At 43.7% G+C, this 22,979-nt stretch overlaps 1 protein-coding gene across 1 annotated transcript; it reads left to right on the top strand.

The window, feature by feature from the left end:
- Positions 1-58: 58 nt before the first annotated feature.
- Positions 59-22,056, top strand: mxd4 (MAX dimerization protein 4). Its single transcript, XM_040024063.1, has 6 exons — positions 59-273; positions 924-1,023; positions 4,350-4,379; positions 17,326-17,440; positions 19,491-19,653; positions 20,073-22,056. The coding sequence occupies exons 1-6, from the start codon at positions 210-212 to the stop codon at positions 20,231-20,233; spliced, it is 633 nt and encodes a 210-aa protein (XP_039879997.1). The 5' UTR covers positions 59-209; the 3' UTR covers positions 20,234-22,056.
- Positions 22,057-22,979: the final 923 nt, after the last annotated feature.

Below are 22,979 nucleotides of genomic sequence, written 5' to 3'. Positions count from 1 at the left end.
TTCCTATTGGCCAGCGGTTCCATCAGTCATTTCAGTGAGTTTTAGTTAGCTGCTGTTGATATGTAGTTTGGAGTCACCAAAGACTCAGAAGTGAACGTAGCCGCGCGTACATACCGCTCTGAAACATTTGTTAACGTTTTCATTCCATTCATTTTATGACTTTATGACTAAGTAGTTTCTATTTTTTTAAATAACGAGACAACAACAAGATGGAGCTTAATTCCTTGTTAATTCTGCTGGAAGCTGCAGAGTACTTGGAAAGAAGAGACAGAGGTATTTCAAGCTAAACAGACAAGTTGTCAGCATTTCTAAGCCAGTAATTATGTCGTGAATGGGGATTGGGACGGCAGCTAACTTTATTTTTTTAAAATAATTTGTTACGTTTTGACGTGCACTGCCATAGTGCAGGTATGATGTCACTTTACAGACAATGGGACATAGACCAGGCGATGGGTGCAAGCTGCACTCTGGGAGTCTGTATGCTAGACAGTGATAGGTGTAAATGTTTAATTTATAGTGTGTCATTTTTTATAAAATATGTTAGTATCATTTCCGAATGTGTGTTGTTGCAATCGAGTGTTTTTCCTTTGGATTTGGATGTAAGAAAATGAGTAAACAAGCCTGACATTGAAAATATAGGACAGAAATCGTTATGCAGCGGTGGCTATATCATAATATAGACCTCGGTGCTAAAAAAGAAAGAAAAAAGACTGCACTTTAATCGATCTTATTAATGATTTATTACGTGTTGTTCCTCTTTAATTGAGTCCCCGGTTGATATTTCACGTCTCAACTATTTCTCCAAAATGACTCACTGTCATCTATTATTATTAGGATGATTGTAATTGTTTTTGTTTATTTGCTTTGCCGTCCTTGCAGACCAAGCTTAAATGTAACACTCATTTTGCTTTCTGTGTTTACAGAAGCAGAGCACGGGTATGCCTCGGTTTTACCGTACAGCGCCGAGTTTTCCCGAAAGAAAACGAAAGCCTCGCCAATTTCCAAAAAAACTCAGAATAATAGGTAAATATAATCCTTTCTCCCTTCCCCCCCAGCTTTATTTCTGACTTCATGCCAGCTTATAAAAACACACACTCACTCTCTCTCTCTCTCACACACACACGCTGTCTCACTCTCCTGTCTGCTGCCTGGGCTGGGCTCTCTGTTTTGGGCTCTCCAGTAAACAGTGCCACGCGTACACTGTCAAGCCTGCTGCTCTCACTGTTCTGTTTCACTCACACCTATCTCTGAGAGGAGAGAAAACACCGCATACGCCCGTAACCTTTCGTTTCTGCACCTTGTCTCACACAGTTGCATCCAACCTCTGGAACTGTGTGAAGCTTTTAAACAAATGTGTGTATGTGTTTGTCTTTTTTTTATGTGGTTGTTGCGTTTAAGCTTTCGTGCTTCTGATGGAAGTAAATTGATATTTGGAAAGGAAGGGGAACCTCAGCCCAGCACACCCAGAGTTCATTACTGGTGTTGTCTGGAGGATTGAGTTGCTCCCACCGAGTTTAACCCCTTTATTGTGCAGCTGTGTAAGAAGTTAAGGCGAAATATATTACATAAGTGCACGGCATAGCTTTCAGTTTCGGTTTGTCTGCTTCTTCTTCTCAGACCAGTGCCACTGGCAGATTAAAGGTCATTTAAAAACAATCATGGCTATTAATGTGTGGCTGTGTAATGTGTGACCTATGAAGTTAAAACACCCGTGCAGGCTTATGTTTGCTTTCTAAAAGCAAAAATAAAACCATCCAAACTTTCAACTAAAAGTAGGCCATGTGACAAAGAAAAGCAGGAAATCCTCACATTTCAGAGGCTGGATCCATTTAGTGTTCGGCTTTTTTTTCCATCCCCACCAGGCATGGAGAAACTTGCTTTCTAGGCTATATGCAAATTTGGTTGCCCTTCGGTCTCATTTACAGTAAACAGGCTATTGTTGAAATGATTGTGTCAATCTAGTTTCATTCCTTAGAAGATTAACACATTACGATCTGATTTAATAAAGTGAAAGATAAAAAAAGAAGGGAAAAAAGCATTGGCTAATAATAGTTTAGGGAAGCAAAGTGTGGAAATGGCTCGGCAGTGAGTCTGATGGTTACGACAGTGCACGTAGATGTACGCTAGAAAGTAGTGTCATTACGAAGGGTGACACAGAGCATCGGAATCAGCAAATAAGGTGGCGATTGCTGACGCCAGTTGCTGTTTTTTGTCCTCCGTGTCACGCCAGTTTTGTGTCAGGTGACTGCTGAAAAGATAGCTCTGTAGATAAGCCTCTTAAGATGAAGAGCGAAAAGGCTTCAAATAATTGCAGATGATACTTAATAATATTTTGATTTAACTGGCACAGAAATGAATAAAACAGCATTAAATAAACAAAATAACAAAAGTGTTTTTTGCACGCATTTCTGACATGAGTATCAGACTTTTAGTGTGGCTCCATTCCCATTGTCTCTGTTAACTTCCACTCCTGTTTACAACGTGTGGGTGTTCTGATATGAAAGTGATACTTGCACTCGTTTGGCAGAAATGTGAAAGCAGCACCTTCCACATTCCTCTAATCCACAAGTTAACGTGCATTATATTTTGTGTACACCCGTGTGATCGAGTGAAGGGGTGTGGTGTGGATGTGGCAGGTGGGTGCGGCGCCTGAATAAGGCGGGCATCTACGCAAGCATGTATGACAAACACCAGACCACTCGCTGGGCTTCATGCAGCCAGGCCTGCGTTTCCATACTTTTTTCTCGTGACAGAGCTTGGGGCACATCCCCCACCCCCGTTACGCCGTTTCCCTTTTTACACTCGCTCTCAGCTTCTTTTTTTTTTCTTTAAGTGTAGACAGGAGCTGATGCAGGCTCCTAGTTATAAAATCAGAACAAAGCAGTAATGTTTAATGTTACATCTGCAACCTAACACGGATAATGCGTGTTAAAGCGTTTACTTAAAAGCTGTTATTACCCTGCTTCATCGCTCTGTCACACCATATGTGAAAATTTAGGTCAGCTGACTTCGTTTTCCTCCTCTAATTCCTTGATTTGAATGTAGGAAAACTTTTTGAGTCCTCCCAGCTTGCCTTTTGGCCATTTGTAGCTCATAAAAAAGTGATAAAAGGCTTACTTTAAATGCCTCTGATTGTTAGAGGATGATTTTATGACATGTAAAAGTCCTCCTCATGCCATCCTGTGGTTTTACATAACATGTAAAGGTGTGGGTTAACCTGCTGTAGTTACAGGTCTGTGAACATTCTCTTCCTTGGAATGATTTCCTGGTCGTGCCCTGTGCTTTGACTGGGACATTTCCCTGATTTGTGCAGGTTTGAATAGCACGACTTCCTCCACGATGGCTCTTTGTCGGCTTCTAAGATCAGCCGCCCAACATCCTGTGTTGTCTTTCGGGATGATTTTGTGCAGACGCCACATTATAGCAGTCGCACGGTCAGCTGTAACCCGTTTTGGTGCGCAGGACGGCGTTGTGGCACACAGCTGTGGGAACCAGTGCTTCGCGAGCACAAGGGTGCCTCAAACAGTGGAAAATCTGAAAAGGCTTGTTGTCAGTCTGTCCCTTTTGTTGTTGCTGTTTTTGTTTTTATTGCCGTGGTATCCATGACGGTCTCATGAACAGAGGGCCTGTTTCAGATGGACCGCAGTGCCCTCGCCGCTTCTGGCTGCGTGTCATAATAGGGGTTCTCCTCGGAATAGCCCACACACTGATGAATTCTGTGGCGTCCGGGCCTCCAGACGTCTGAGAGTGTTTTCATCCCGTGTCCACGCTGAGCAGCAGCGGCGGGGGCGGTGGTGCGTGGATGCTGTTTGTATATGTGTAGAGGGGGGGCAGGCAGGCTGTGTCACAGATACAGCTCTCTCTCTCTCAGGGCCATTTTTGCCCTCGTGTGCGTGCTCTCTGACAGATGTCCCACAGAAATGGGAAAAGATTTTTGAAGTCGTTTATCATACATTGCCCAGTCTTTGCATGTCTGTGCCCTTGATCCACCTGACTGGTATCCATAGACAACAAATTTGTCCTGTTTTAAGCATTAAGATACTGCATTTATTTCTTATAGTACAGCAGCATTCAAATTCTTAAGGCCTACAGCCACCAGAAGGCAGAAGAGCAAGAACATAGAGATGAATCTAAGTTTCTCTTTGATCTCTTGACACACATTTTTCTGATTGTTTCTCAGATCTGTTACTTAACATATTTGCCCAAATTGCTTTCATCTGCCTTGCTCTCTGATCAAAACGTGTACTAACTAAGCCTCTCACTATTATACTGAATCTGATGTCATGTCAGATGATTTTTTTGTAGTATTTTGGCATTTCCTGCCCTGACAGTCATCTTTGTCGTTTCAGATCATCGCACAATGAGCTGGAGAAACACAGGTAAGATGACATCTGACCCCCCTCGACCTTGCCCATGTTTGATTGTGTGTTGAGTGCATGTGTCTTTTAGTTCCTGACATAGGTAGTAATTGAAGAGCTTCATGGGGGCTTTCAGGTATTTTCTCCAAATCAGAAACACTAGTACGACAGATCAGATCAGAGGTCGTCTTCAAAGAGCCAAAGATTTAATCTGTTAATTCTTGTGCCTGAAAAACAGATAATAAGATGATTTCAAAGAGCACCTTCACGCTGTCTCCGTTTCACGGATGAAATTCGTGTCCTTGTAAGGAAGAATCTTGGGTTATAATCCTGTCCAGACTGACACTTTGAAAAGAAAAGCAGTAAATCTGGACTTCACCTATCATTCAGCACTGAAATTGGGCTTTTTCTGCTTCCTGGAGGCACAGAATCGCAGCTCATGGTTTGCTTGTGTGTGTGGGGTTTGTGTTTTTTTACTTCACAGCTTTAGAGTTTCTTGTCAGGAAGCAAACGTCTCTTTGATATCAAAAAGGCCTTGCTGCTTCAGAGTAGATTCTTTAAAAATTGCCTTGCAGACAGGAATAAGAAAACAGCTGATGTGACTATCAGCATGTGAGCAGTGGCTGAAAAGGGTGTGTGAGTGTTTGCGTGTGTGAGCGAGCATGACACATGCTGTCACCCACGATGAAGGCCAGTCACATGGCCGGGAGTGAGTAATGGATGTGCATGGCAGAGGGAAAAACAAGCCGGGACATATTCCTCCCTGACCTGCGAGGCACAGGAAGGCCCCGGCTGATTACACTGCAGGTGTTGAGACACAGGAGTTACCTCATGTCCGACGATGGGTGTGGCTGGTTACCAAGCGCCTGTGACGTCCAGTCAAACTGACAAAAGTGGGTGCCAGTAAAGGGTTTACTCACTTCCTTTGTCATCACCGCAGCCACGAGTTTTTGAAAAAGCGGAGTTTTCATGACAGACATGTCACTGATTCCATGATGGAAGGAAAAGAAGAAGAAGCCCTTTGAAGAATAAAGTTGCGTTCAAACACGCCGTCACATTGCATCATCACCTGTGACAAGCGAGGAGTTATTCTGTATAATTTCATGCCTTGTGTTTTTTCCTGTTTTTGCATTCACCATGCCCGTTTGTGTGGAAACATCTCCACCCTCTTATTTGAAATGACAGGGCTGCATGGTCGCGAGGTTTTGCCACGTGGTCCACCCTGAGTCAAACCCCCGTCTGAAAGCGTGGCCACAAATTACATGGTCAGCCACTATACAGGTGTTAACAAGGCTCAGACTCTGCCTTTTGGCACAGCCATGTCTGTTGTACTAGCGACCGTCGTGTGACTAATACGCAACATTGAAACTACTAATAGTTTTTTATAACTGACAAAAAAAGAGACTTCTGAGCCTCTAAAATGAGGCAATTTTTGCTCAAGTACCTTTTGATTTTCTTTTAAAGCTAATGGCGGCACAAAATGAGCAACTTGAAGAATGTTTTCCTCAAACTTGTAAACGGACATTTGCGTATGACTATCAAGAATCTGGTATGCCACTTGACCACGTTATCAATCGTGATCAGGCTTTTGTTGCAGTCACACGGAAAGTCTATATCTGATAACCAGTAGCTATCATCCAATGAAGATTTAGCTTTTTACATTGTTCATGTGCAAATTTATTTTTGAATTTTTAAGACTTCCTCTTCCACACCGACAGATGGACTAAGACACCTTATCCTAGATATATGAAGCCTTGAATATTCAGCTGCTGGCCTCAGAGTCAGATTACCTAGTATATGAAACTTGCAATGAACCTTTCTGACGAGCTTCTCACATTTGATTTGTAGCTTAAAAATATAAAGAGAAGAGCTTTAACAGACATGCTCAACAAAAGAATTTTTAACTTCTGATTCATAAGAAAACCAAAAGTCTTTAGGTGTCCTGTTCAACCAGTTTAATGAATGTATGACCAGTTCAGGGGTATCTGCTTAAAGCATCAGCCCTGTTTGATCTGCAGTATCGCCTCAGAAATCTGTACCTCCCACACGCCCTTGGACGCGACTCCAGGGAGGTGGCTGCTGTTTGAGCCCTGACTCACTGTCTTTGTTTCTTCGTGTGTTGTGTTTTTGTTTCCCCCGCTGCTGCACAGAGCAATCCTTGTACTATACATTCACGAGGTAGATAAGGTGGCGGATGAACGTCTCCTTAGAGGCATCGCATGTAATAGTACCAAAATCACGTTTTCTTGCATGAGAATGTCCTCTAACCAGATTTTATTAAATAAGGGAACACTTAAGTATGCAGTTTTTAACTTTGAGGAATTGACAAAAAAAAATGAAATTATTTTGTTTCATTAACAAAAGATGTTAAAATAAAGGAGATAAAACTGGAAAATGTTGACTGAAATTGGGAAAGACCTGATGTCAAACAAACTGGTGAATTGCACCAGATTTCATGCCTTCTTATTTCATTGCAGCCCATAAACTGGTGTGCAGTGTACTGTGTGTTTGGAAGGAGGTTTTCACCTTTTTTTTTGTTTGGTTATTACTTTTTTATTGTTTTTTATTTATTTATTGATTACTTTAAAATAATTTTTTAGAACTGTTTGTCAACAAAGATACCAAACTTTCCACATGCGGCCAAGACAGAAACGGTTTGGCTAATCGATACATTTGCTGAATAATCAGCTAAATGATTAATCAACTATTCATTGCTGCTGTTATATGAAGCTGATTAAGTTGGAACTTTTTGGCTCTCTGGGTACCGTTCGCTGACCTCGTGCGTGCTAGGTGTCTCTGGCAGCCGCTCCGGAGACACCCTGCATATATTTGTGTCCCATTATCAGAGTCAGTCAGCTGCTTGGTGGATGTGGAGTCCCACAGAGTCGGCTGTCCTGACACTTATCTGCTGCAGCCTGATTTTTAGCTGTGACAGCTCTCTATAGACCATCTCTTGAATGACTGTGCTGCTTTTTGTTTTTTTTTCCTTCCCTCGTCAGACCTGCAGAGCATCAGCTCGTAGTCTATGTGAAACTTAAGTGCAGTGTGTTTGTTCTCCACGAGCATCGCTTCCTTCCCATTTCTGACTTTAACCGCTTTTGATCACGCTTATGACAGCTCAAGTTTCCTTTTCAAGCAACGCCAAGAAATTACGAAACTAGATGTTTTACTTTCCCACATATCACCTGTTTACAGGAAGCCCAAGTCCAGTCTGCGCAATCTAAGCTGTCTGGTATGTTTGCCATGCCTGCCTCGATTGAAAAAGAAAAGAGAAATATTTAGAGTTCTATTTTTATCCCCACCCATTTTGGCTCTCAGGTGCTCTTGGTTTCAGTTTTTCGAGATCGTAGCGAAGCTCACGAGTTTGCAGGCTGATTTCGACAAACAGTATCCTCTTACACTACGCTCTGTATCACACTGCAGACAATGTGCAGCAACTGTGGAGCACCCATTGAACTTGGCTTTAAATTTACATGCACTTCATGGACACGGGAGCAAGCCCTCCATTTGTCATGGTCTAGTCTTCTCTCTAATTAAATTTACTCTCCATGTTTCTTCTACTCCCAGCTGTGAATGAATCACTTTTTTTTGGCAGTGAGCAGCTCCTTTTTTCCTTGAGTGAAGCGCACTTATGTGTGTCTATGCCGGCCGGGCAGCACCTCTTTGAGTTACGGCAGCGTGCTGGTGGGAGGGATGCCCATCCACGGCCCTGTTACTTCACCTCCTTGACATCTTTTCTTTGCCCCACCCCCACTTTCCAGAGTCCACATCTGTCTTTTCTGTTATCTGTCTTTTTTTCCCTCTTCCTTCTCCTTATTCTCGCTCTCCTTTTCGGCCCTACTAAAAGCCCCTGAGTCAGCAGAAACTTGAGGCAGCGAGGAAGAGAAGGAGGGGCAGGGCTCTCTTCCTTCTCACTCTTTTTTTCTTAGTGACAAAACTCATCTGTTCCCATTTCTCCCGTTTTGAGGTATAAATCTTTGTCGTGTCTTCGATTTTATACCTAAGTTTATCCTGTAAATGTGCAACGCTGCTTTTAAGGGCTGCTGTATATCCTGCTTGTTCTGCTTATTTTTTATTTTGAAGTTAAATGTCATGTTTGCCTCTCAGGGGCTGCTACGTAATTAAAGTTTGGAAAGTTTTCATTTTTTCCTTCCAGTTTTGGTTTTGGTGTGACGTCCTCACATGTGACTGCATGTGCACTTTAGTTCCCTGCTGTCACAATGCCAGTTAAATTCCCCTCTTTGTTGGCATCATGGAGGAATCATTGTAGTTAATGATGTCTTGTACGCAGTCTAATTACAGAACTTGTAGAGCAAGGATGTTGTTATTTGTCATGAGATTGAATCAGCCAGTGCTGAAAGAGTCAACTACATATAGTCGACTATATGGATAACTAAGTTTTTCTTTTATTATCTGGAATAGTTTAAAGGCCGGAAATTATTTTTCCATTATTGTAGTTGATGGTTTTGATTTTAAAATTGCGTAAAAAATTCAAGGTGACATTTTTAAAGTGACATAAAACTGAAAAGTGTAAAAAAACACACACACAAAAAAACTGTCTGCAGACGAAACAGAACAATCTGGGTTGAGTTAAAGATGCAGTGGGAATAAAAATAAAATCTAGACAAGCAAAGACTGGAGGGGGAGAAGAGACTTAGTTTGAACTTTGACAGGCCTCATCCTGCAGTTCTCTCTCTGATCTAATGGTGCGCTCCATTTGAAGTGGGAAATCAGAAATCACGACTTCCAAGTTGGAATTGTCAACTGGGAAAGTCAGAAAAGCCCCACCAATGACATCACAATCCAAGATGTCGACAGAGCATGTAAACAGTAGTAAAAATGTAAACTGTCTGCAAGTGTCACAAACGCACTGTTAAGTGTTTGCGACACGCTCAAAAAAGCATGCACTGAGCAGTGACGAGGGCTCTGTCCACCAACGTGCTACAGCGGTGTTTTTAAAAAAACAGGGATTGCATTATGTCGCTTGAGATGCATGAATGGCTCTACTTTATGTATGAGCAAAAACAAATCCAGTTTTTCCTCGCTTTTCCGACCGCTACTACGAATGCTGGAACGCAATCAACTTGGGAGTTACGCCACTCCCAGCTTCAACAGTCAGCTTAGAGGTAAAGGAATACACAACTGCTGGGGACTACTCCTCAGACGTATGTGTGTTCGCTAAAAATAAGTCAGTGGCAACATTTGACTTTTTAGAGCCTAAACAAGGCGTAGGAGGTCTAGTTCTGTCTTGGATTAAAAATTCCATAATGGATTTTTGTCTAATGGCACTAAATCATGTTGGATGACTCAACTTAAAAAAATCTTATATATCTGTCAACTTACAATCAAAATGTAACAAACATAGTCCTTATTAGTTTGCGTCGTTACCTGGAAGAACATAGGTAAAGAGAGTAAAGTTTGGGTTAGCTGATGCTTTGTCCTAATACATGTGGCCATGTTGGCGTGTAAAAGAAAAGGTTTGTCCAAACGTGTGTGTGTGTGTGTTTACTTATCCAGGCATGGGACAGTCTGGGTTTGTAGCTGAGCTGTGTGTGACTAAAGGGTAACAAACAGGCCACAGCTGGACGTCAGCAGCAGTGCTCCCATGTGGAATTTCTCCACCCTGAGGTCACCCAGATTTAAGAAGTTCATCATTTCGCTCGGGTCAAACCCGGTTTTTTGTAAAGCCCGTGGACGATCTGCTCTGGTGGGTGGGTGAGGCGCGGGGGGTATTTTTACAAGTAATGCAAATATTTCAGGCCGCCGCAGACCTACATTTACAAAAGAATGTTCTCATTCCAGCTCAGGTGTTGCTGCGTTCTCCGCAGTAAACTCGGCTCGTTGGCACAAAACAGTCGGTGCTCATAAAAAAACAGCAGTGTAGGATGCACTTTAACAAGGTGTGTGAATAGCTTTGGGGTTTCCAGGATAGGAAAAAGAGAGCAATTAAAGAAAGACGCAACTAGAGACAGAAGCGCGATGACTGAACCATTCATGGTTCGGCCACGGCTGAGGAGGAGGTGGAGAAGGAGGAGACAAAGACATTCTTGAGTGTTGCTGAAGGGAGGAACTTGAGGCAGTGTAGGACGTGGCTGTTATGTGTGTCAGCCAGGCACCCTGAAATTCAGGTCAGCGGAGCATACACACATACACTGGAATGCAGAGTTAAATAAGAGAGGCGGCTTAGGGGGAAAGTTTGAAGATGGATGGCAGGTGGGGTCACAGAACTAGCAGACCGAGTATTACTAGAATGCTTCGCATTCGGCGCTGTCTGCTTTTTTGGCACAAGTGAGCCCCAAGTGAATGTTTGTATGATTATGCACTGATAGGCAAGATTACAGCTGCAGGCATTCTGGTTTTGCACTTTTGTCCAGCAGTAGTTTTAAACCTTTTGGTAAGCGAGCTCTAAATCAGCTACTTGGAGAAACAACATAAAAGTGGAAGGTAGTGGAAATCTCTTCTTTCCTCTTTTCCTGACCCCTCTGGATTTTTTCGTAGGCAGGCCCAGACCTTCATGCAGGACCCCACCCCACTGCTCTAAAACCCTCCTTCAGATGTAAACAACTCCAACTTTTACAGTCAACATGGAGCCAGGAATCCTCTCTCATGCCACTAGATTCCTGCATGTTAATCATTGACAAGGACCATTATAAAACCAGAGCGCCCCATGTCAGGGGAACGTGTTTATGGTGCTTGCTGAACTTGTCTCTGCTAGTCTGTCCCAAGATTTGCGAGATGTACTTTTCATGGCACGCAGGGAAAGGCAATTAATGTCCAGGTCTGTCATCTGACGTTGGCATTGAAATGGGATGTGCAGAGAAAAAAACCTTCCTCTATTTTTAAGCCTCCGCCATCTCTGTTTCGCTCGCACGCTCTCCCCTTTAAAATCTGTTCGACATCTGTTTCTCTGTTAACACCGCAGTAAGCTGGCTGTGCTGAGAAAGGGATTTTGTAATGATCCTCGCTCGCACAGGGGGGATTGTTTGAGTACACGAAAACAATCAAATGAATCTAATTACTTGGCATTCCCAAGCATGCCCCGTGGAAATTCCAGTTTGTTTTGTGGAAATTGTACTACAGTGAGTGAGCAACACACTGCTTCTACTCTTTCCTGTTGTTTAATCACCAGAAAAGCATGCTGAGCTTTTCCTTTAGAGTAATTCACCGATAAGTGAAGTAACCTCCCTCTGCCTGCTTCGCTGCAATCGTGTGTGTGTGTTCAGGTTTCTGTTTGCTCCTCGCGTGTGAGAGCAGAGTCATGTGAGAGCGAGCTCCATGTTCCTGCCGTCAGGAGAATGTGTTTATGGGGGACTTGTATCCGTCTGTCTCACCTTACAGAGTTGTCACTGCACACAGTGGGCGTGTGGGTGTGGCGTCCCCAATGACAGAAAACAAACACAACTCGTCCCAGACGACTGACATTTCATATGAGCGAGATAAAGACTTCTTGTGTCTCCCTGCGCCTCGGTGCGTGCCTTTCTTCTCACTGGCGTGGGCAGCGTGGTGAACCACTCTGTCAGTTTCACATGAGCGTGTCTTATTTTTCTGCCGTCTTGTTTTCCGTGAGATCGCTGTTAAATGGGAACGCTTACGGGGCTGACCTGCAGGGTGACAGTGAGACTAATAAAGGGCCGCTGAAAGGCTGGGTGTGTTTTGTGTTTCTGTCGGCAGGCCACTGGGCAGGGTCTCAACTTCCCTGCTCTCTCACTCCTGAAGATACATTCAGCCTGATATAAACCTGTAGCAGAAATTGCCATGTTTATAGCTAACAACAAAAAATAGTTTTGGTTTCTATGGCTGCATGGATGGTAACTGTACAGGTAGTACATTTTTTATGCAATAAAAGGGGGCGTGGTTGCTTTCAATGTCAAGTTTATGGTGACTAGACTGTTCATGCTTGGCTGCAAATTCGCTCTCTGAGCTGCAACCTGTCGACCGTGTTTATGGTGCTGTTTTCTGACTAATAACAAGCTCTGCTGTGGTTAATTGTACTTACTACCGGGTTTCAGAGTCTGTGTGATACGTAGCACTTCTGGATCTGGGGGAAAAAACACAAACAACCAAAAGGTTAAAAGTGGCTTTAAAATGTGACTTGAATGTATGACATCACGGTGCCTGTGTCTATCTTTTATATGCAGTCTGTGGTTATGTCATATAATCAAACAAGCAGTCAGAGAGTCACATGGGTTTAAAGCAAACCTTCAGGTTAAAGAAACTTATTTAAAAACAAATGTAATCACATGATAACCCAAACTAACTACTGCAGGTTATTTGGAGGTAAAACCTGAAGTGGAAAAGTACAAAATATCAGTAAGAAGTCCACAAGCATGTGCATGTACAGCTATGGTAAAATACATGGTCTTAGCCTTGTTTTTTTAAGCTTTGCTGTAAGAATAACGAATAAAACTATAAGAATAACAATTCCTCAAGAACACAGTTTTTGTATCCTCTCATATGCGTCTTGAGATTGAATGACTGCAGTTCTGTGCCTACTTAAAGCTGAGCTGATCAGAAACTCTTCTTCATCTTGATGTCTTGTGGGCTCAGCTCAAAAGGAAAATAAACAAACAGGCATAGTTGTTGCATTTTCTGCTTCTGGGTACTGGGGCAGCTCTAGCACTGAGAGCTAGCATTGTATCATGGCTTCTGATGACCTTTGACCTCTGTTTAGTAGGCCTGGCCTTGTGCCAGACAATCCACTCAGCCCTGTGCATATGGGTGGAGGAATGTGCTGGGCTGCAGTGAGCTCATTAAACAGTACAGTGAGCGAGGGGTGAAGGTCTGTTGTTTGCACTAGCTCGCCTTCTCAGGCCCTTTGTGTGCCGATGGAACCTCCTGAGGGACACTGTGTCCACCAGGAAAGTGTGTGTGTGCGAAAACACTGCACAAATGGTCACTGCAACCTTTTTCCTCTGGTGCACAATACATCAATACCCCTAACGTGCACACCCAGCCTGCCGCAGATGCACTTGAGCTGGAAAACAAGATATATTGTTTTCCTTCCAAGGCCCAGAGTGTGAGGAGGTCTGTGAGAATGGCCTGATCTGTACCCGACAACCTTGGAGAGCAAGTCAGCGGTTTGGCTTGTTCCAGTTTCAGCAGTGTGCAGCTTTCTGAGCAAAAGTTCCTTTTTTTTTTCACCTCCCCGGCTTAGTCTGTGCTTTGTTTTGGCTCTGAGCTGCTGATGGAGAAAAAAGATGGAGGGGGAGGGAAGGCCAGAGATCAGACACAATCATCCCGTGGTGGCAGCACATGAGAACAGTCAGGTGGTGATTTCTGGGCAGAAAACAAGTTGATCAAACAGATTCACTATTAAATCCTCAACTGCAGGCAAGAGTATGGGGCAGTCTGATTTAGCAGTTTTTATTTGCAAACTTTTATAAACAAACAAACAAAAAGAGACCTCTTGCAAATATTGATATTGTTGTATAACGAAGCTCCAATCCTTTCAAACAAAATCTGCCTCAACCCCAAATCAAAGACTATCCTATTTTCAAACCAGACAAATTGGAAAATTTGCAGTGATTCACAACCATGTGGCCCGGTGGTGGGGGCAGTCTGCTTCCCATCATTAACATAGCATATGCGTTCACCTCGTGCAATGCTTTGCACAGCGGTTTTAGGCAATCTGATAAACACTGCGTGACCGGGGCTTTTTTAAGTAATAACAAACCTGTGTGAGAGGGGGTCCTAAGCCCCGCTCCGAATCGGCTGTGTGCTCCTGAAGAAAAATTTCTCGTGGCGGGAGAACCCCTGCTGCTGCTGCTAATGCGAGGGAGCTTTCAGGGACACACGTGCCAGGTTTAATTCTCTTAATTATATGCAGCTAAGCGCCTGATTCTTCTCGGCCGGGGCGGAGTGCACACTTTTGTTACTGTAAGGTTAACTAGTGGGGATGGTGTGGGAAAAGCTAGGTGTTTCCCCTCATTTTAACCTTTGTGTAATGCTAGGCTAACCATATGCTGGTTTCACCTTCATAGTTAGTATTCAGATATCAGAGCAGTATCAATCTTCTCATCTGAAATAGTGAACAAGTGGGTTTTTGTTCACCAGTTTCATGAACTGAAGATCTGCTAAGATAAGTTTTTTTCTTTAACCGCAGAGATCACATTTGAGAAGAATTTGACTTTTTCACAGGGGGGCGACGACGAACTTTTTAGGTGCAGCCGACAGACACCGGTCTCCACCAGTCATTGCATATGAATGCAGAAAAAATAAAAACCAAAGCTTCTTAATAACTGACTCGTTATTGCTTGATAGCAGGTGTGGACTGAACCAAGATCGACTCAAATTATGAAAGCACAACCTTTGTAAGCCAGAGAGCTTCTGGAAACAAATATTATGTCTCTGGCCTGCAAATTCTTCTTACTCATTTTTAGCTATTAAAGTTGGGTATATATTAAAAGTGTTCGGACACTTGGATGGCAAAAGGGGGAGGGGCCTCCTTCAGGTTTTCTAAACCTGTCCAGTGGGCTATATTTGAGTCTTTCCCGAGCCGATTCTGTCCCCCAGGATGAAGGCAACTAAACTGGCATAGCAAAGCGAAAAAATGTTACATGTAAGACCCTTTCCAAGAAGCTGTTAGCCCACATATTTGGCGAATCAGCCAACCCTAGCAAAATAATATTTTCATTTTGGTCCCGGCAGCATTTCACTTTATTTTTTAATCTTTTTTGCAGCTGCAGAAAACATGGGTGTGGTCTTCTCCCTTTGGTGGCGAGTTTGTGCATTTAACTCTTTGCTCATTTGTTTCTTATGTGGTCAAAGGGCACTAGGGCACACTTCTCTCTTCTGCGTGGCAGGTAAAATATGAGGCAAGGATACATGAAGGGCCTGAGGTGAATAACATTGGTGAAAAAACATGGAAAAAGAGTTTTCTTGAGGTGGGTAGTCGGGCAGAGTATTCAGGGAAACGCCTTGTTTTTGTTTTTTGTTTTTCGCTATGAGAGAGCAGTGGGGGCAGGGTGAGGTGCAAGATGGTTGCCCATTGGCTCAAGTTACCCTTAGGATGATGCGTATGGAGCGCTGCCTAGTGCAGCTGAGCACACTGCACTGAAAGGGTCCTTTTTTCAAACCAGAGAGAAAGTCATCCACATACTCGGACCCCGCTGCAGAACTCCTGCTCCTCCCTGCCTGCTTCCCCTGGCTGCAGACCAAGCGCTTCATGTGGCTCGAATGGGGTAAGCTGGAGGTGGCCCCCACCCCTGTCCTCAGAAGACACTTGTTTTCCAGTGGGATGAGGGTGTGTTAGTGTTGGCAGGGTGGAGCAGAGAGTTGAAGGGGTTCAGCGGATGGGGGGTTAGGCGGACTTGCCTCCTGGGAGAGGAGGTAATAAAAGACTGAGAGCACTTTCACATGACCCTTTCACACACCTACGTGCACCTGTAGAGAGATGACACGTTGTTTATTAAAGCCATATCTTTCTGTTTTTAAGATTATTTTCTTAATAATTGTGCAATCAAATCCCTCAAAATCGATACTGTGCATGAAGTGAGACTGGTCAGATTTATTGCCCACAAGATGTCTCTGGTCGAGGTCTAAGTGAAACAGACGTGGCTACTGAGATGGTCTCATTTTGCATAAAATTGAAGGTGACGCCCTTCCTGAAAAAGAGCTGGGGAGTAAAAAAACACAGTGTGTGTAAAGATTGTGTGTGATTGCACACTAACCGTGGACTCAAAGAGAGCCTCGTTTCTCTGATTAGGTTTATCTAAGCTGCGGCAATGGCTGGTGGAGACCTTGTGTTGTTGGAGTTTGTTTACCATATAGTCAGAGATCCTCAAAGGAACAGGAGAAAGGCAGTAGTGGTGGTGGTGGAGGGAAGGCTAGCTCAGAAGAATGAAACAGTTCATGGACTAGCTTGACTAATGAAGGATTCAAAGGCCTTTTTGAACAAGTCTGAATGGAGCAAAGTCAGAGAGGGGATCTTGCTGATAGGGTCTTCTCTTAAATAACATACAGTATCCATAAAAAATTTAACTCTGTCTTCACTGTCTCTGATATAAACATCCAAATGACGCTGTTTACTCGAGGATCCAGGGCAGGGTTGTTGGCCTGCAGGGCTTTGGCAGGGATGCAGGGTTCACAGTTTCGCTCTGCGACCTTATCACAGCTGCCATTTTGATTGGTGACTAATTTTTTTCTCTTCTTTTGCACGTTTTCTCGGTTTTAGCGTACGGTGGGTTTGCCATTTTGCGCACACGAGGTTTGGAAAATGTCGGTCAGACAGCTGTGCTGGAAAGTATGGGAACTACTATACTATGCACAGTGATATTTAGGTCAACGTGTAGCACACTGGCACTCTGCCCATACGCTAGTGAGTGTGTGCACATGTGTTCAGAAAATTGTGAGCAGGTTTGGGGAATGAATAATCACCTCATAAATGAAAAGTGCATACATGAAAATCCCAAAAGTGTGTGTGTGTGTGTGTCACATGTTAGCTTACAAGAAAAAGATGCATGTGGCTGGATTTCTAACAATCTAATCATTAACACAGTATATCTCACTATTTTTATTATAATATTTGCAGTTGCTCGTGAACTCTTGATTCGTTCACTTATCACTGTTTGACGTAGCTCGTCTCAGATCATTACGCACAGCAGTGACAGTAAATGTAAGACTATCTGTGTCAATTTTGCACAAGTACAGCACAGCCTGCGCTTTGTTGTGGATGAGGAGCTTTGAACATGACTAACCACAGATCCTCTGAACCCCTCAACCCTTTGAAAATGTCTCACGGTCAAGCCCAGAGTCAAAGTGAAACCAAGCGTGCAAAAGAGCGTCAGGCCACGATCGCGCAACATTCGCTCGCTCGTTGTCGAGCACGAGAGCTGGACATGTAAAAAGGAAAAAGGAAAAATCGGTGTGCGCTTCTCATGCAGATAAGCCCTGTTTGTGGAGGTTCTTTCTCACTTTCTGCCGGTGGATGTGTGCTGACTCACTTCTGTGTTTGCTTGTGTGCTTGCAGACGTGCCAAACTACGGCTCTACTTGGAGCAGTTGAAGAAGCTGGTGCCTTTGGGTCCAGACAGCACGAGACACACCACTCTGAGCTTGCTAAAAAGGGCCAAGATGCACATCAAGGTACTAAAATGCACAAACCTTATGAATCATTCAAGTGTTCACGTGGCACATCGCATGTTGGATTTAAGCGACGCATACATTTTAATGTTTTCACCAAGCATTTATCTGATGGAGTGTTAGGGTCACTTTAAGAAAAATATGTCGTTCTTTATAAGATTATAGTCAAAAAGTGGAGATTGAAGTTGTCGTTTCAGGTCAAACAAACTGCCAGGGCTGCTCTGTAAAATGCCTTGTGTACATGAGTTAGTGAAACAACATCAAACATCAGCTGTCTTATTGTGTGTTGTGACACAGCATATCCCCTCCGTACTGCACGAGGGTGTAACCATCGGCATCCTCTCATCTGTCCATTGTCAGCTATTTCATTTTGCATGAATCCGACCAGCTCTTTGAAATTTTTTGGGGTTTTTTCTTTCTGACCAGAAGCAGCTTTCTGCACCATCTGTTCAACATTCTTATATTTGTCACCACACTGTGTTTAAGTGCCAAAAGAGAAATCATTTCCTTGTTACTAAAACAGTAACAAGGAAAGCCCTAATACTCTTTCGCAGTATGATGACTGAATTTTTTCCTTATATTTTATTTTCTGAATAAACTATTGACGCTCCTCTGTGGGGAGGACCCCCCTGGAGGGGCACCGAGCCACTGTGCATGGGTGTGAACACCCAGGAGAAGAAAAATTAAATTAAAAATTAGATCCAAGTGAGAGGACTTAACTTTTTCTTCTTTTTTTTTTTGCTTTTGGAAATGGGGTCATACCAGAAGAAGCATGAGAACCTCTAGACTAAGCAAACAGAGTAATCTAAAAATCTTCTCTGTACCAGCTTCATGCTCTACTTCTCCTGTTTCCTCTAAGTAATTTTTTTCTGCACTTTAAGTGTGTCGTTGTTTTCTAATCTTTCAATCAGGATGGATCGGTGCTCAATGAAAATAAAAATCAAACAAAAAAGAAGAAGAAAAAAGAAATCTTAACACAGAGCCTTCAAAGTGAAATATGTGGGAGACTTTGTGGCTGATGTTTAGATTGTGTATTTAATATTTGGCTTGGCCAACTTTTCCTCCATGGTTCATTAAACTGTTTCACTTCACAGACACCAAGTGACGTGCTAAAAAATGCTCTGCAGCAGCAACTAGTGAGCGGAGCTTAAAAAAAGTAGCAGCAGTGCTTCTACCCGTGCTGTAGAAGACCAACCATAAGTAGACTTTAGGACACGCCGCACTGATCTTGCTGTTTACAAGCAGCAACAGTGTGGTTGGTGGAAAATCCAGACGTAGCGAGTTTTAACCCTTCATTTCCTGTTTACTAAGCATGTCCTCTCTGCTCAGACGACCTGCGCTAATTCTCGGCATTGCGACCGTTTCTTCTTGTGCGAGTTCGCTTTGATTCACCACCGAAAACCTTCATATACAAATAAGGGCACAAAAAAAAAAATCGAACCCCACTCTGAGTCAAAATTTGACTTTGAGTTCAAGTTTATTTTTAGTTTCAAACCCGTGAACCTCACACAGTCATTTGGCTACTTCCCCAATAAAATGTTGAAATTCAAGGTCGTGTTGTAACTTTGACAGAGATCTGATTTAAAGCAGATAGAAGATAAATCTGGTTTCATTTTTTTGTTAACTTGATGAGATCAAAACAAGAACTAATATTCATGTTTCAGCTAAAGTAATACTTCACCCTGCAGCAGTGATACAATAGGAAAATACTGTGGTCGTCACACTAGGAAGAAGTGTTGTCTTTTACTGCAGAGGAAGCTTTTTTGGTCTGGATTGTGGGTTTAACCATGTGTATTATGTGGTGTGCAGTAAAGAGAAGACAATTACTAGAACCCTGCACAGGCATGGACTGAGGTTGCAGATGAAAAAAATCCATGTCTGCAGAACAGACACCTTTAAACCAGTCTTAAGTATGCTAAGGAAGAAAATATGTATACTAGAGGTCTTCACTTCAGTTGCATACTTTAAAGGCAGAGCAAAAACGGGGAGGTGGTCCAATCCGGTGAGCATGGTCATTAATTTTTCGGCATTTTTGTGTGTGCTTTGTGTGCAGAAGCTGGAAGAGCAGGACAGGAAGGCTTTAAATGTGAAGGAGCAGCTTCAGAGAGAGCACCGCTACCTCAAACGCCGCCTGGAGCAGCTCTCCGTGTCCGGATCTGTGGAGCGCATTCGCACCGATAGCATGGGCTCCACCATCTCCACCGACTCAGAGCAAGGTAGGCTGTCCTTAAAGAGCCAATCACACCTTTCTGGATTGCACATAGACATGGATTGCGCGCCGTATTATTAGAGTACACTGTAAACGCTCTCTATGAGCCGGTTCTTTGTGTCTCAGATGTCTCTGTAGTGCTTAGTTTGAACTGTTGAGGTATGTTTGATATTCCTGAACGAGGTAACACACGTGCAGTTGTTTGTCAATGTAAGGGATTATCTGCTGGGGCACAAAGATCTGGCTGTTTGTGCGGAGGTAATGGCTGCCTAAATCCGGGTTTAATCTCCAGGCACAGCGGGCTTCCTAATAAATATGCCCACGTACTGGTTGTGTGGAAATAAACAGTTTCTTCTCTCTTGATCTGTTTCTAGCAACACTAAAAACCCCCAAAACATTGTGTATTTTTTTCCTTCTTGTGTACAGAGGTGGACATCGAGGGCATGGAGTTCACGCCTGTTGAGGCAGACAGCGTGGACAGCATCAGCGACGGCGAGGAGGAGGACCAGTACAGCCTCCAGAGCAGCTCCAGTGACAACAGCTACACGGGCACACATTCCCACAGACTGCAGCCACACCACTGTTAGACCCATGGCGGACATCCATCTGTCGACCAGCTTCCTCACCCATCCACGCTTCCCTCACCTCATCCCCCTCCCTCCCACTCTCCCCCTTTTGTGTTCACCTACGCCGCCCACTACCTACACCGCCTACACAAGACCACGATGGCAGTACCCCCGAGCCTATTCTGTCCACACTTAAGACTTCCTGACTTTTCCTCCCTTCTCTGACCACTGATCCTACCTCACCCTACTGTATCCTGCCTGACCCCGCCCCCTCCTTAAACACCTGCCCTTTTTACCACCCAAACAGCGCAGAGCAGAGCTTGTAGTTTTTAATCTGGGTTCTGTGGTCAGGTGCGCAGCTTTGACCTGTTAATTGGTTCGAGAAAAGTAAAAGGAGAGAGTTATTATCAGGTGGCAGTAATACCACACACAGTTTGTGATATAGCAGATGAAGCAGTTTGGTTTGTTCTGCAGTATATGCAACATTGGGAACCTCGGTAGTCATTTTCATCATACAGATTCTTCCCTTTTACACAACAGGATTGTGCAGGAGGTGTCCTGTCCTTTCCTTGAAACATCTGATTGGTGAAAAATGACGAAACCTTAGAGTTTCTCATTTGGAGGCGGTGGCAGGATGTGCTCAAACCGCTGCCACCGCCCGAGCGTACCCAGTATGGGAAGCATTTTGCTTCACTTTTCGTGCGCATCGAACAAACAAAGCACGACTCTGATACCTTCACAGTCACTGTGCACATGCGAGAAGTTTACCCACCACATCGAACTCTCCACAAAACGGTGAATTAAGCTAGCCTTTAAATGTCCAAACTTCTTACTGACTCAACTCTGCACACACGCTGAAAATGTGTCCACAGACCACCTGAGAAGGTTCGAGAGCTGCAGCAGAGCAGGAAGAATGTAAATAGATGTACAGATACTGTAGAAACCCTCGTGTCTCCCCTCTGGTTGGGTTGCCTAACCACTACTCCACACTACTGACCACTACACTATACCACCCTATGGTGTGGATGGACTACTATGTCAAACAATGAGAAAAAAAGGAGTTTCCTCAAAACTAAAACTCTACTCCTTACATTTGACTCAAATCTTGTTTCCTTCTCAGTAGCTAATTGATGTAGCAATAAATACATGAGGCGGGTGCTTCCTCTGAGTGTTTAATCGATTCTGGCAGACCATGAGGTTCTATGGGAGACTTTTTTTTTTCTATTTTTCTTTTTTTATTTCTAGATGGGGATTTGTCGCTCACCATTAACAGACCTGCATCTCCTTCACTAACGGATGCTTCTCTGTGAGCGTGTCACCATCTACCCAGATCTCGCATTTCTCTGCAGCTCTTGTCACCTTCTCGGTCAGAAGTCGGTGGTATTTTAAATATTTGTTTAAATCGATTAACAAGTCAAAGCTGTAAACACCCGGGAGGGGAGGGAGGGCAAGCTTGTAGCGATTTGTTCATTTTAGAGGCACTCGTTTTTATCTAACCTAGCAAACTAATCACTTTCCTTATCCCCTCGGCTGATCTGTGGCTTATTTGCGAAGCTTCGGGCACGGCTGAACACCGATGTAGGTGATCCTTGTTCTCTAACCCGTCTGTAACTTATGCACATTAGTCACTGTTGACGAACGAGGCGCTTCTGTCGCTCTCTGACCGTTTAATAATCCTTAGCCCCGGTCTCTGGCAGTCCTTTAGAGCTTGGCACTTTAAAAAGAAAAAGCAAAAAAAACACACAGACACAAAAAGGGGCAGGCCATTGAGACGGATCTGACCCCACCCAAAAAAAAAAGAAAAGAACTACAAAAGACTCGAACGAAAAAGAAAAATACTTGCATACAGAATCTACTCGTCACTGAAAGTGAGTTTAGCCAGTGTAGTCTATATTTCTTGTATTAAATTTTGTATTATATTTTCCTAAATGTTCTCTTGTAATGAAAAGACAAAAAAGAGTGAGTATATCTATCTTATCTATATATAAAAATATATATATATATAAATATATATAAAAATATGAGTGACAGCCAGACAGACAGGAGGCCAGGCTTGATGAAGGGAGAGTGGGAGCAGGGGAGCTGATAGACTGGCCCCTCTCCCTTTGGGTGACTCTCCTGCTGTCATTCTGTGCCTTGGTGAGCCTTCGACCTCCTTCATCCTCCTCCTCCTCTTTGGCCCTTACTCAGGTCACGCTCCCCCCTGTCCTCTCCCCCTCTCGCTTGCATCCCTCCCTCCTCCTCCTCCGGCGGGGCCTTTTTTTAATTTCAACGTGAGACACTTCCATGCGTGAGGGCCGCGTGAAGAGAGAAGACCTCATAAATGAGTAAAAATTATCCCCCCCACCTCCCCCTTTATCTCAGTTCCTACTGAAGCCGCTGTTGTACTACACCCTGTCCAGGCACTCCTCCGCCCTCTCGATGCCCGCCCGTCTGCCAGTGCCGCCTCTGTCATGGAGATAAAAAACAAACACACACACACACACACACTGGTGAACTCCCATGGCAGCTTCCAGTCGCCCCGAATGGTCACCAAAGGGGTTAAAAACTTCTGGGCTTGAAGCGTGTTTATCTTTATTTTGATTTTTTTGTCATTTTATTATTGTTGTATGTTGACTTGTTTGTTCGGTGGGAGCCACTGGGAGAGGAGCGATAAAAAAACAGAATAATCCAATCAATGGCAGCTTAACGGTGTTATCCTCCGAGCTCCCGGTGGTGCGTCCCAAACAAAGTGTTACCCATCGATCAGGGGACCTCTTGAGACACA

Source organism: Simochromis diagramma, unplaced genomic scaffold, assembly GCF_900408965.1.
Source record: "Simochromis diagramma unplaced genomic scaffold, fSimDia1.1 OVJJ01000302.1, whole genome shotgun sequence".
Classification (NCBI taxonomy): domain Eukaryota; kingdom Metazoa; phylum Chordata; class Actinopteri; order Cichliformes; family Cichlidae; genus Simochromis; species Simochromis diagramma.
This window is presented reverse-complemented; position numbering and strand designations above follow the sequence as displayed.